The sequence below is a fragment of the Mytilus edulis genome, chromosome 3 (genome assembly GCF_963676685.1).
Source record: "Mytilus edulis chromosome 3, xbMytEdul2.2, whole genome shotgun sequence".
Classification (NCBI taxonomy): domain Eukaryota; kingdom Metazoa; phylum Mollusca; class Bivalvia; order Mytilida; family Mytilidae; genus Mytilus; species Mytilus edulis.
Window position 1 is genome coordinate 42,361,981 of NC_092346.1, and position 14,127 is coordinate 42,376,107.

General features: G+C 31.5%; 1 protein-coding gene across 1 annotated transcript; it reads right to left on the bottom strand.

Moving 5' to 3' along the window:
- Positions 1-333: 333 nt before the first annotated feature.
- Positions 334-12,130, bottom strand: LOC139516537 (protein kintoun-like). The gene is made up of 3 exons (XM_071306707.1): positions 10,388-12,130; positions 5,362-5,511; positions 334-3,387 (listed from the first exon to the last, which is right to left on the bottom strand). The coding sequence occupies exons 1-3, from the start codon at positions 12,026-12,028 to the stop codon at positions 2,296-2,298; spliced, it is 2,883 nt and encodes a 960-aa protein (XP_071162808.1). The 5' UTR covers positions 12,029-12,130; the 3' UTR covers positions 334-2,295.
- Between the last annotated feature and the right edge of the window lie 1,997 nt (positions 12,131-14,127).

Below are 14,127 nucleotides of genomic sequence, written 5' to 3' on the forward strand. Positions count from 1 at the left end.
TAGTATGGCGTTCATTATCACTGGACTAGTATATATTTGTTTAGGGGCCAGCTGAAGGACGCCTCTGGGTGCGGGAATTTCTCGCTACATTGAAGACCTGTTGGTGACCCTCTGCTGTTGTTTTTTATTTGGTCGGGTTGTTGTCTCTTTGACACATTCCCCATTTCCATTCTCAATTTTATTCAACATGCGAGACACAATATGAGACTGGATGGACAAGTATTTTTTATGACCACTGCACCACTTTGCTGTACATAGGGGACAAACATATGCCAAGACAACCCCAAGGATCATACAATCAATATTAAGCTAAAATAAAACACTAAAACAATATCAATTACGAATTTGTAAATTTATTCCAATGACAAAAAAACTATACAATAACAATACCTGATACAAACTTGTACTTCAAAAATAATTTCATACTGTATATAGCCATTTGAACAGTATCAGATAGGATGACCAAAGTATAAACTTTTCTTGTGACATCATGATCAGTGAAAGCTGCTGGTACAATTTTGCACTACACTTGAACTGCTAACTTTGTTACCAATTATAAATGTATAAAATGATGACCAACCCTTAAAAAAATATTATTTTGTCGTGAAGGAAAATGTAGATCTATGGTAAAGAAAACAATGGTCCTACTTTCTAATATTCAAATGTGAATAGCAAAAAAAAACCAACTGTTTTTGTGTATCTCAAAGAACCATTCATTTCTTGTTTTATTTACAGTATTCTTACTTAATTTTAATATTATATTTATAACCACAACTGATACCTTCATGACCTTATATATGACCCCTCCCTTCTTTGTAAAAATAAAAAATATTTCGAATGAATCGGGCAATATAGCAATATAGAGAACTGTTGCATTACCATTTGAGTAGAACAACCAGACTACATTGTATGATATATCCTGTCAAATATATGTAGATAAGCTAGGAATGATTCCTGTGAAAATCTAAATAATTGAAACTATTCATTGTGCATCAATAAGATCATATGAGCATGCTTCAGACTTGCATATATTATTCTGTAAGTGCCAATTATTAATTGCTCATGTTCCTCGCTAAAATTTACATTTGTTAAAAAACTGAGAGCAACCAACAAGATTCAGACTTTTTAAAAATATAGTATATATACCAATACACATAATTAACAGCGCCTGGTGATGTTTTATAGCCTAACCGGTTTCGGTCCGAAAAGGACCTTCATCAGAGGCAGAATTCAGACTTTTTGTCTGTAGAAGGAAATAAACCATTTCTTTGGATAATATAAGGTATACATAGAATGCCTTTGGCATATTCAAAGCTCTGCTTAACTGTACTTTCATGTAAATTTATAGCAAGAACTAAGATTTAAAATTTTATATTCATTTTCAAGAGTTCAAATTTATATGTAAAACAATGAACACAATGTGAATGCAGCTGAATAAGTAGAAACAAAGGTTTTACAACAAAAATGAAAAAATATTTCCCAAATGCTGATTTAAGATTGTTTAAAAACATTACCACAATGAGAATGCTTGTTTATAGTTGGACAAGAAAAAAGATTTAACTAGTTTAAAGTGAATTACCATTGCACAACCATTTTACAGTTTTATGACTTTTCTATAAACACAAGTTTTACACAAACCACTTAACATCAAAATTGACAAAAAAACATCCATGAAATATTTGAGATCTACACAAGAGGTTGTTATTTTTATCAGGATTAGGATAAAAGTTTAAGAGTTGCCATTTTCTAAAAAGATTTTTTTTTTAAATTGTGGGGATACAAGAAATATGTTATAAAAAAACAACGTTAGTGTGTTGGAAGTTGGTAGAAATACTTGTATTTTTAAACAAGTACTGGTTCAACAAACATTTATCAAACAATTTTTTTAGAGTTCTTGTCAATAATTTGTCAATATTTTTTTACCCAAGACCACCGTTAACATTCCTTACATGAATTCACATCAGTCAACTTGAACTTTAACATTTGAATTCATTTGAATAAATATGTTCTTTTGACTTGATCATTATAACATGTTTTAATGAATATAATATGTTAAAAAATTTCTTCCAAAAATAAATTAAATTTAATTTATATCAAACAATTTCTTTTCTTTTTTCTTCAAAATAGCATGCATGTACATAATTTTCTATTTCACATCAAAATCGGAAAAATTAATACTTTTATACAAATATAAATCAATTCAATTAAAAAAATCTTTTGTACAAATTAACAAGTAAGTTATCAACAAGTGAAAAAATAACCCCTGATTACACCATTACATATTTGAACACAACTTTAGTCAAGGTCGAGATCGTAGATCATAGCATTAGAGAACTGAAATGCGCATTCTGTCCTGTGGTCCTGAGACTCAAGATTATCATTCCAACTGAGAACTGTTTCCACATCTGACTTATCTCCCTTATCACCACTTCCTTCACTACATTCCACACCAGAATCTTCACCACTTGTTTTCTCAGATGCCTTGATTTTGATGACCGAATCACCTTCCCCGATAATGTTTGTTAAATCAGATGGCTTGTTAATCATACTAGATGGAATGCTGATAGTATTTTCCTCTTCATTTCTTTCTATTTTGTCTTCCACGTTTTCACTAAAGAAATTTTCGTTGCCATTTTCTTCTTTCAATTTTGTGTTTTCAGAGACTTGAACGTCAGTGGGAGTATTGTCCATTTCATCATCGCTATCACATTTGTCATCTTCTTCGGAGACGGCCAGTTTTTCTTTGATATCCTGGATTAGTTTTTCCTGTTTAGCATTATCACTGCTGGGGTCATTACCAATACCAGATTCAAGCTGATCAACTTTAGTCTCTTCAACAAAAGTTTCAGTAGAATCTATGTAGTCTTGCTTTTCCTGATTATCACTTGTTTCCTCATCAACCTCTTCATTCGTCAACTCCTCTATAACTTCCACATTTTTATCGCAATGATCACTATGATCATCTGAATGTCTATGTTCATCACTACTTCCGTCAGAACTTCCACTATTTTTACGACTTCTTTTTTCCTTCTTTCTGTTCCTCCTACGTTTACTCTTCAGGGACTGTGTCATTTGTGAAACGGCTGCTTTAGATTTGAACGTGGCTTGATCCACCCTATCGTTGAATTTAACAGACTTTTTGAAAAACTCATCTCTAGGACTTTCTGGGCTACCACTGCTACTAGCAGACAAACAAGGATCTTCACTTGATTCTGATATAGTTCTTTGTTTCAGTATGCCATGTAAATTAGGAATGACTTTTTCATGAACAACTTCTATATCAGCAGACAAAGGACACTCATCTCCCTCCTCAAACTCATCATCAGCTGACCGATCTCCAGTCTGTTTGGTATTCTCTGTAGGCCTATCTTCTGCTTTTTTCTTGTTCTACAATATATCAATAAACATTATTAGAAATTAAAATTTGTCTTCATATAAATAATATATACTCTTGTTCGTTTTGCTTAAAAGAATCTTTTAAGTCAAATATTCAGATCATCTGACATCTTCATAACTTTGATTGATTGATAGAGGTCAACACCACTTTTAGATTTATGGTGACGGCCAGCTTTTATTGATAAATGAAGCCAAGTACCCAGTGAGAACCTCTGACGTACGGTGTTGAGTCTATTTTCTAAATGTTATAAAATTTATGTTTAGCCACAAGAAGAAAGATGGAATCATGCCTTTATCACTGCTCTTATTCTGAAATCATGAAAAATCGTTGCTAAGATATAACAAAAAAAATTATTGAATGTTTTCTGAAATTAATATCAAGCGAAATCATCAAGCATTTGATATTGAAGGATAAAATCAAACAATTGATCCTCAATAATATTACTGATAAGATTTCTTAGAAAACTTAAGACATCAGAAATAGGTCACTTAATAGTGATGTGTCATTTATATGCTGTATAAACACAGATGTTCACATAATTCTACAATCTTTTTAACAGACAAATTAAGTTTTTGTTCACTAATTCCCCAATGTTTGGATTGCTTGCAATATGTATAGACTCTTATAGATTAGAATTAATTATCAATATCACATAGGTATAAAATATTTACCTGGAATATATATTGAAGGATAAAAATAAGTAGTCGATAACAATACGTAAACATGATTATCCCTATACAATGGCAAAATCAATGGCAGGTTATTTTTCTCACACATCAGAGACACTTATTTCAATAAAATCAATTAAATCCAGACATATCTAGTTTCAAACAACTACCAAACTAAGGTAAAAGCAGAGGAGGAACTAAATTACATAGAAAAATATTTCGTCACTTTTAAAAAAGTGTCAATTAAAAGTCATGCAATATTAACTCCATTGAATTTGTGTTAAAAGGTTTACATTTATTGTAGATAAAAGGATTTAATTTACCAGTACAAAATTAGTTATTGTGACGTTCAAAATATATACATGTATATTCAATGAATGAACACAATCTTGTATAATTTCCTTCCTTTTTTTACACTAGATTTGTGCAATGTCTATTTCTCTAATCATGCATTTTACTGTTTGTCTGGAATGCCATAGTTAAACATATTTCAATGCTCATCTGAGGCTTTCTAAACTCTTTATGTAGACAAGAAAATTTTCATTTTTGAAATATAATCCTTCTTTCAAATATGCCAGTAACCCTTGCAAAAAAATTAAGATACAACTGCTATCAAGGTTTTATTTAATTATCTATATGGCAATCTTTTTGTGACTTTAAGGGGGATGTAAATTAAACAGCAAATCAAGAAAAATCAATCAAATAGTCAAAAAACCTTTGGATTTCTATCCAGATTAAAAATTATATAATATTCATGCATGTCAATAAATCTCTTCCAAAAATGTTCGCCATTTTAGATTTTTTTTTATGATACATGTACACGTAATCTCATTCAACTAGATATAGCTTTTACAAAATTAACACTTCACAATCGGAAGAGATATATATAACATTACAAGAAATGAAATTGCTAACCATAAATGATGACGATGTCAGACAGAGTGATCAGAACAATTATACCCTCATTTGGTATAAATTTTAGTAACTCTAGTAACTGAAAGATACATTGTGTTTTATGAAAAAATGAAATGCTACAAAATCAAATAATTTTCTACTAGCTTTTCACATTAAAAAAAATTAACCTTCAACTATTTCTACAAATGTTCTCTGTCATGTATGTCTACACTGAAACCAAATATTGCAAAATAACATGAAGCTGTAAACTCCACTGAAATCAAATTAACTTTCTTAAAGATTTAAATAAGTAAATTATCTATGAGTAGTTAGATGATTTTTCTTTTTAAATTAGAAATAATGACAACATGATAGCAAAAGCTATAAAAATATAAACTATACCTGAATTTTAATGGACAACTTTTTTCTTGTCATCTCTGTAACCTCCACCGATTTCTCCTCCAGTAATCTGTTATCAGCGCCTGTGACACACTCAGCTTCTATTCTTTCTAGTTCTTCCAACAAATACTGATCTGTTTCAAAATGGAGCTCCTGAAATATTAATGGTCAAATTTTACAAATACTTCCTAATGAAAAATTATGAAACTAATTCTTGAACTGGAATATCTACAAACAACTTTTCTACACAAATATAATTAAAAATACTCTCCGATGCAACTATATTTCATCCATTTCTAATGAAGTTTAGGACTAGCTTGTTCTAATGATGTTCCTTACTTTAAGCTAATGTGTGAAAGTGAAAATACATGATTCATACATCTCCTCACACTTCTAAGTAGATGTGAGAATTAACTGTGAGGACCACAAATTAATCAATAAAATATTCATTTAAATTATAAAATCTAAATGATGTGCTGTTAATTTGCTTAAATAATAACAGCAAACATATTCTTACTTTCAGTACAGTGCTCTTAGAAATAGCAAATCATGTGGAAAATTTCTGGAAAAACGTTTGAATCAATATAGATATATATATCTCAGCTGATGAAATTTACATTGCCCGGACTTCCTCCTTTGTAAAATCTAGTTTAGCAATAATTTTCCTCAAATGACAGTCATAACTAATGGTGCATATGGATGCAATAAATATGTCTTTACTAACACAATAGGTTGTCATGGAAATGCAATAATTCTATTTCTTATATTTTGCAAAATACAAAAATACTAGCTCTTACCTGAAGATAAACACATGGAAATAGAAAGGTCAAGGTCAAAAAGCTTCTTATTTAGGTCAGACAAACATTTAGTTGTAAATACAGTTTATCTAAGTCCTAGCTAGGCTGATAGGACTAAAACATTTTGTATTGTTATGAGTTACAATTTATGACTAAAATTAGCAAAGACCCATCAAAACAACATTTGATACAAAAATTTAACAATACTTTTAGATATTTGGATGATATATTGGCTCTAAATAATGACGACTTCAGTATGTATACTAAAGAAATTTATCCTGTAGAACTTACTTTAAATAAAGCTAATGATAACAATGACCACTGCCCTTTCCTCGATCTTGATATCTATATCATAAACGGGAAGCTTAATACAAAAATTTATGATAAAAGAGATGATTTTTCATTTCCTATTGTTAATTATCCATTTTTAGATGGTGACGTTCCCTTGTCACCATCTTATGGTGTTTATATATCTCAACTTGTACGATTCGCTCGTGTATGTAACAATGTATTAGATTTTAGCGAGAGAAATTTATGTATTACTGAAAAATTATTACACCAGGGTTTTCGATATCACAAACTGGTCAAAACATTTACTAAATTTTATCACCGGTATAAGGAAATAATTCGTAAATATAACTCAACATGCAGACATCTTATACGTTCAGGTATTTCACATCCAAAATTTTATGGAAATATTCTTTATAAAGCACAAAAATGTCAGTATTCTCCTCAGAAACTAACAAAACCTTTAAATAGACTTATTAAAAGGGGATATAGTTACGATACTGTTGTCAGGTCATTAAAGATTGCATATTTTGGCTTTAACATTGATTCACTGATAGGGTCTTTGCATCGGAACTAAACACATTTATTTCTAAAAAAACAGTTGTTGGCATGACACGGGTTATGTTCTTCTCATATATTTTATGATAGTATGATACTAAACCCCTAACGGGAGGGATTGTACCTGATATTCATATGATGAAGACATAATCTTTCAATCAGTTTAATTGAGGTCTGGAGCTGGCATGTCAGCTAACTGCTAGTAGTCTGTTGTTATTTATGTATTATTGTCATTTTATTTATTTTCTTTTGTTACATCTTTTGACATCAGACTCGGACTTCTCTTGAACTGAATTTTAATGTGCGTATTGTTATTCTTTTACTTTTCTACATTGGCTAGAGGTATAGGGGGAGGGTTGAGATCTCATAAACATGTTTAACCCCGCCGCAATTTTGCGCCTGTCCCAAGTCGGGAGCCTCTGGCCTTTGTTAGTCTTGTATGATTTTAAATTTTAGTTTCTTGTGTATAATTCGGAGTTTAGTATGACGTCCATTATCACTGTACTATTATGCATATTTTAGGGGCCAGCTGAAGGACACCTACGGGTGCGGGAATTCTCGCTACATTGAAGACCCATTGGTTGCCTTCGGCTGTTGTTTGCTCTATGGTCGGGTGGTTGTCGCTTTGACATATTCACCATTTCCTTTCTCAATTTTATTGATACTTTTTATCAATCATAAACTTAACAATTGTCCACAACAAATGATTGTATATTAATATATTATTATTTTCAGTTTTATATTGCATTAATTGTTTGTTTGTACTTTCTTTTTTTAGGGGAGGGGGGACTCAGCTTTTCCTGTATAAATAAATTAGATTAAGTGGAGCCTTAAGTATGTTCCCATTCCATAAGACCAAAAAGAAAAAAAAATTACTTGTTTCCTGTGCATCAACCAAAATTAAAAGAACATTGAAAAGAAGATTATTGGCTCCCCCAAAAAATTTTTTTTTCTTCAAAATATACATTGCATAGAGCATGTAGAAATTTGCTGTTGATGTGTTTTCATCCCTAACACAAACAAACTGACTTTACAATATATTTGAATAAACACATAGACAAAACTTGTAACAGTTGAATGCATTTCTTTGGTCAATGGTCATAAATAATTAGATATTTTTACCTTTAGTGATGATACACCTATATACATGTATCATGTATATATTATAATAGTGTAGGACATGATGTCATTTCAGGAAGGTAGCTATTTCTCAAAAGATGTTTTTAATAAAATCAAGATGTGTAGTACTGTACACAATAAGTATAACAAGGAATCAAGGATGCACCTGCCTGAAGCATAATTGTTAAATGTACATTTCAAGAAATATGTCATATGCGTGCGAGGTGTACAATGAACCTAAAAAAATTGTGGATTTATAATAGAAGTGATCCCTGTCAGGGTACAGTGAACAGAAAATAACCTTGGTCATATTTTTTTTATATAAATGTTAGATGCATGTACATGTATCATCAATATACGGTATAATTGATTTCCAATGAAACTACCATCCACCAAACAACTTGGATGAAAGCCTTTAATATTTAAACAATGAACTAAGCCCAGCAACATCTAGGTCTTATACATTTCAAAAGAGAAAATCAATAGCCTCATTTAATACAAAACAAAAATGAGACAGTGTTTATCATTTTTATCACCAAAGCAATTTGACCAGCAGTCTTTTTTTTCAAATATATTTATGTAAACTAATTAATATGCATGGAAGCTATTAACTTTAGATCACAGTATGTTCCAAGTCAACCTTCCTGCACAATGCATTATGTTTTTTTATTTTAGACAATACTTTTTATCTAACTATTATTACTTTTTTTCTTTTTGTTTGGACAACAGTGGAGTGGCAAGTGATGTTGGTTCAAACACAATGTACAAATTGTGAGTTGGATGGAGGGATGTCTCATTGGCATCATAGCATGTCTTCTTATAGATCTACATTATTGCTATTTATTTCAAATTATTTTCAATCTGCATAAGTTTTGCATTACACAGCTTTTTCATGATGTATTGTAACAATCCAGTTCAAGCTTTAAATTTCTGGAACCCAGCTGTTTGAACTATGTACATGTATCATGTGTATTGTGCAATATAAAAAAAATTCAGAGAAATGATTAAAATATATTGTAAACACTTCAAACAAAACATTTTTAAGACTTTAGCTTTAAATTGTACCATAAACTATCAAAATGTTCACTTTCTAAACCTTTTCCTCCCTCATCTCATTATTCATGTTACATGTAACATGGTTAATGAGGACCTTTGTATGTTTTTATTTGCGATACTTGAAAATTTCAGGCAGTTTTTCCACCCAGAATGGACTCAATAGCCATAATAATGTTGTATAGCTATTGTCAATTATGTCATAAACATGATGAATGTACTGTTTAATGTGCATGTCTTTGAAAATTCCTTTTCTTTTTTCAATGTTTTTCAGAACTATTCAATGTAAATAATTAAACTTACAATTTCCATCTGTAGTGTATGGACAAACAAAACATTCCATCTGTATGGGCTTTGCTCACTGTTGAAGGCTGTACAGTGACCTACAGCTGTTAATTTCTGTGTCATTTGGTCTCTTGTAGAGAATGTCTCATTGGCAATCATACCTCATCTTCTTTTTTTATATTTGTACATTTACAGGTACAGGATAATGCATATTTAATGCTACATTGTACTTGGCACAACAACTTCAAAGGAGTTTTTTTTTATGAAAGCTCAGAGGTATATGACAGACACCAAAGAGATACCAGTAACTAGCTTACATGATTACTTTGGACAAAGCTCTTAAATTTGGCTAGACATTTTACTATACTGCAGTACTGTTACATTGTATGCAGTTAGAATAAAAAAAAAAGATGTGGTATGCGTGCCAAGTCACAATATGTAAAAGTACAGTCTTCAACAAGCAGCCTTTGTTTATGTTGAACAGCCAGCTATTAAGGGCCCCAAACAAGACTAGTGTAAATCTATTCAAACAGGAAAACCAGGATATTTATGTATATATATGTATTTTTCAACATTGTACTGCTTGTGAGAGGGTAAAAGAGGGTAGGAATGCCCTTTAAATTTACTGTTAGACGTCAAACAGTCATTTTCGGCTACCATTAAGGGTCAATTTGGTTTATACATGTATTTTACTGTGTTTCATCAAAATCCCTTATCCTGATTAGTCAGAGGTTTTAACAATTATTTAATTTTTTTGTACCATTATTTTTTGGGGAAAAAATTCATGATTCGTCTAATTCAGTCTTATTTAAGTGTACATTTTATCATCATGCACCAAATAAAATTAATGCCACTAATGTCATTTGGCAAGAATTTTTACTGTATTCGTCTTAAAGGAACCCCCATTACGACCCTCATAATAATATTACCTGAAGCTCTTCAAGACTTGTACCAGCTTGAAACGTCTCCCAAGTCTGTCTGCTGTCTTTCTCTTTCAGCAGTAACAACACAGCATTATTATTGTTCACTTCAAAGCTACAATGTTCTGGAACAAAACAGTTTTTGGCAGAAAACTTTGCCAGAAAGCTGTAATGAAGTGGGAAACCACTAGCTCCTTTTGCCATGAATTTGATATGACATACATTTGGCAACGGAAACAATTTTGACACAGAATCAGGGACTATCTTTTTCACTTTAAATATGAATGTTACAGTGTCAAAATCTTGTGAAAATTCAAATGTTGGAAATCCATATGAGATCTTTGGTGTATGATTTAAGTATGCAGGGCATTCATTTCCCATCTTATTATCAATAACTGTTTCCTCCTCCTTTGAGACTGGCTTGGCATTAGCTTCTGTTGTGCTGATAACTTCTATTAAAGGGTTTTCAACTGCCTCAAACTTTTTTTCAACCTCATCAGTCTTGGGCTCATTCTCAGGTTTTATTTCTTCAATGAAATTTGGTAGTTTTGGCATCTCTTCTGGTATAACAGGTAACGTAACTATTAAACATCTATTTGATTTATCAAACTTTGCAGAGCCTTGACTTTCATCGACAGCATATGGCAATTCTAAATCTAACTTGTATTTAGCTGGTTCTGTAGACTGAAGTACAAGTTTTTTCTCAAATATATCAAGCTCAACTGGCTTTGAATTAGCAAGCAAAGGTAATTCAATTGAAACAACAAGTGCTTTTGGTCGGGTACTAGGCCTTGAGTCAGGAGTATTTCTGTACTCTTGTAAATCCATGTCAGATCTATGTGTAATGGTATACTTTGGAACTGTAGCATCATCTTCAGCTCTCTTTTCTGCTTGGTTTCTTTTGGTTTTCCCTGCTTTTTTACTCTCTGCTTCTTTCTTCCTTTTAACAGCATCAGCCATTTCTTTAGCCTTTTCTTCACTTGATTTTTCATCGAATGGATATGGCATTTTCCTAATTGGGTCATCTTCATCCAATGGTTTGGCTGGTTCATTTGCTTTTGAACGAATAACAGTGGCAGTGGGTGTACCTTTGTATGGCAAATTTGGCCGTGTGATATTCTTTCTGTCAACTTTCACGCCAAACTGCCGCTCTATACCGTCAATAGCTGTGTCTTCAACAAGGCCTCTGAATCTTATGTTTGACTTAGACATTCTGTACGTATCAGGGTGAAATACTACATCATATACTCTGCATTTTACTTTATGTTTGTCAAGATCATCTCTTGGAGGTGAATGTGAGTGAGGTATTGACCAATTAACACCACTTTTGCCATCTGATGAAGTTTGACGTTTTGCAACCGGCTTACCCATCTTGTCATTCTGACAGATATTGATGAATGCTTTCACGTTACCATCAACGCTAGTTTTCAAGACATGACCAGGCTGCGGGTGGATAAACTGTACGTTCATACCACGTTCTTGTTCCATTTGTGCTATCTCTTGTTCATAAATTTTTCGATTTTCGGGGTTTTGGATTTCTTCGGCATATTCCAAAAATAACTTCCTGAATTGTTCATCTTTCAACGCTTCTCCTATCTTCTTCACCTCATCTTCTGTTATTTTAAAGTCTTCTTTCTTTTCGGACCCCATTTTTCAATTCTTTTGATTGCTACAAAAACAAATATTCGGTCAGCTTTTTGCTCCCAAGGAACGCTCTTTCGGAATTTTCTAAATCGTTGATAGTAGAGGATAAATCTAGAGAAATCAAGCAAAGGGAAATAACTCAATTTCGTGTTAAAACCTGCAGGTTCTCGAATTTTCGCTGTCCAGAATATTTTTAATCACTTTCCACAAATGAAATTTCTGACGTAATATGAACATGAAAAATTAAACGGTATTAATGTTTTTTGAATATCTTTAATTTTAAGGCATTCATTTTAATTGGTAAAAATCTCCTTTAATTTTCTAAAATGATAGAATAATAAAAAATTCTTCAAAAACTACCATTCTCCATTCAGTATACAAAATTACAGCAAAGCAATAATATATGTAAATCATAGCTAGAACATTTCATATAAATATAGTCAACAATACAGCATTTCAAGATTTACTAAAAAATCAACAATAGTGTTCCCTAATCACAATTTGAAATTATTTTTTACACTTATGTCTTATTCTTTATGTCAGTTAATTCAATAACATTTAAATTTGCATCACATTCGCTCCACCATTATCTTTAGTTTTTTTTTTTTATATTATCAACCTAAAAAGAATTTCGTCCTCAAGTAGTGACATTGTACATGTATAAATAATCTGGATATACATTACACTATTGTTTCAGGTAAGGGCTAAGGTTGGTGCCTTTTAAAACGTTTAAACCCACTGCATTTGTTTGCACCTGTCCTGAGTCAGGAACATGATGTTCAGTAGTTGTCATTTCATTTGTTGATGTGGTTTATTTTGTTTTTTAAATAGATTAGACCTTTGGTTTTCTCGTTTGAATGGTTTTACACGTCATTTTTAAGGGCCCTTTATAGCTTGCTGTAGCCAAGGCTCCGTGTTGAAGACCGTTCTTGATAATAAGATATTCAGCAAATAACAAGCAATCATTAAACATTTTTTTTGTTTTGTTATTATCAATCAGTTTTTTTTATCCAAAATCAAAACACATGTAAATATGAATTAATTGAAATGTGCATTATGTACATACTGATGAGTAACACAACACAACGACAAAAATCATCACATTAAGCTTCACAAAAGTAATGATTTTCAATTTTTCCTTAAAAATGTCTTTTTCCCAAAAGTTCACCATGAACATGTGTTAGTATTAATATGCCTTCATAGTTTGCATTAGATAATTATAAGGTTTAAGTTAACCCTGAGTGCACCCAAAACAACAAGCTGAAATTACCATGCCTTTTTAAATTCTGAATAAAATAGTAACAGAAATAGTCCCCTATATTTTGTTTACTCATCAAATTTAATATTATTCCATCATAATCAAGTCTCTTGTTCATCCGGTTATGGAAATATTAAAATGTTATGTGTACCTTGATTGTTCTTAGTACTACTGTAAATTCAGATTTAGTTTTGCATGCTCTTAATATTGCAATTTTTACAAAAATAAGTGTAATTTGAGAAATAAGTAATTGCAATTCCAGGAAATCTTAATTTCATTAAACATAACGTATCCCATCACAATGTTTTCTAAAATGCATTTTTTTTTATTACTGTATATTAAATCAGTTTTGTGAGGAACTTTGTTTTATTATACCTTTAGAGTTTAGAGTCTAGACATGCTCATGTTTTTATCAGATATGTTTTAGTGGAGTCTTTTATAGGATACAGGGGCCTTGGTGGCTAAGTAGTCTAAGTAGTAGTTACTACTGTAATCACTAGCCAGTAAACACTGAGGTTGTGAGTTCTAACCCCATGAGGGTGCACTCAAATTCTGATCTAAGGTCAGTGGTTTCTCCAGGCACTCTGGCTCCTCCACAAATTAAAACTGGTTGCCATGAAATTGCCCAAAAGTAGCGTTAAAACACAGAAAATCTAAATCTTTTATTGGATAAAGTATCAGGATGTGTTTCTGTCTCTTGTTGAAAATCTGACATATATTTGTTGTTTTATAGATATTAACCATTCTTGATTTTTACTCTTAAGCGGATAATTTTCTAGATATCAACATATTTTTTTCTAGACAATTTTTCAAATTAACAAGTCAAAAGGGTATCAAACATGTTCAC

What these genes read in the sequence shown, in the direction of transcription:
- LOC139516537 (XM_071306707.1), bottom strand. Translation starts at nt 12,028, where the DNA reads ATGGGGTCCGAAAAGAAAGAAGACTTTAAAATAACAGAAGATGAGGTG. An exon ending in CAAGTCTTGAAGAGCTTCAG is followed by an intron (nt 5,512 to 10,387) that starts GTAATATTATTA and finishes TTAATATTTCAG; the next exon opens with GAGCTCCATTTTGAAACAGA. An exon ending in AGTTGTCCATTAAAATTCAG is followed by an intron (nt 3,388 to 5,361) that starts GTATAGTTTATA and finishes GATATATTGTAG; the next exon opens with AACAAGAAAAAAGCAGAAGA.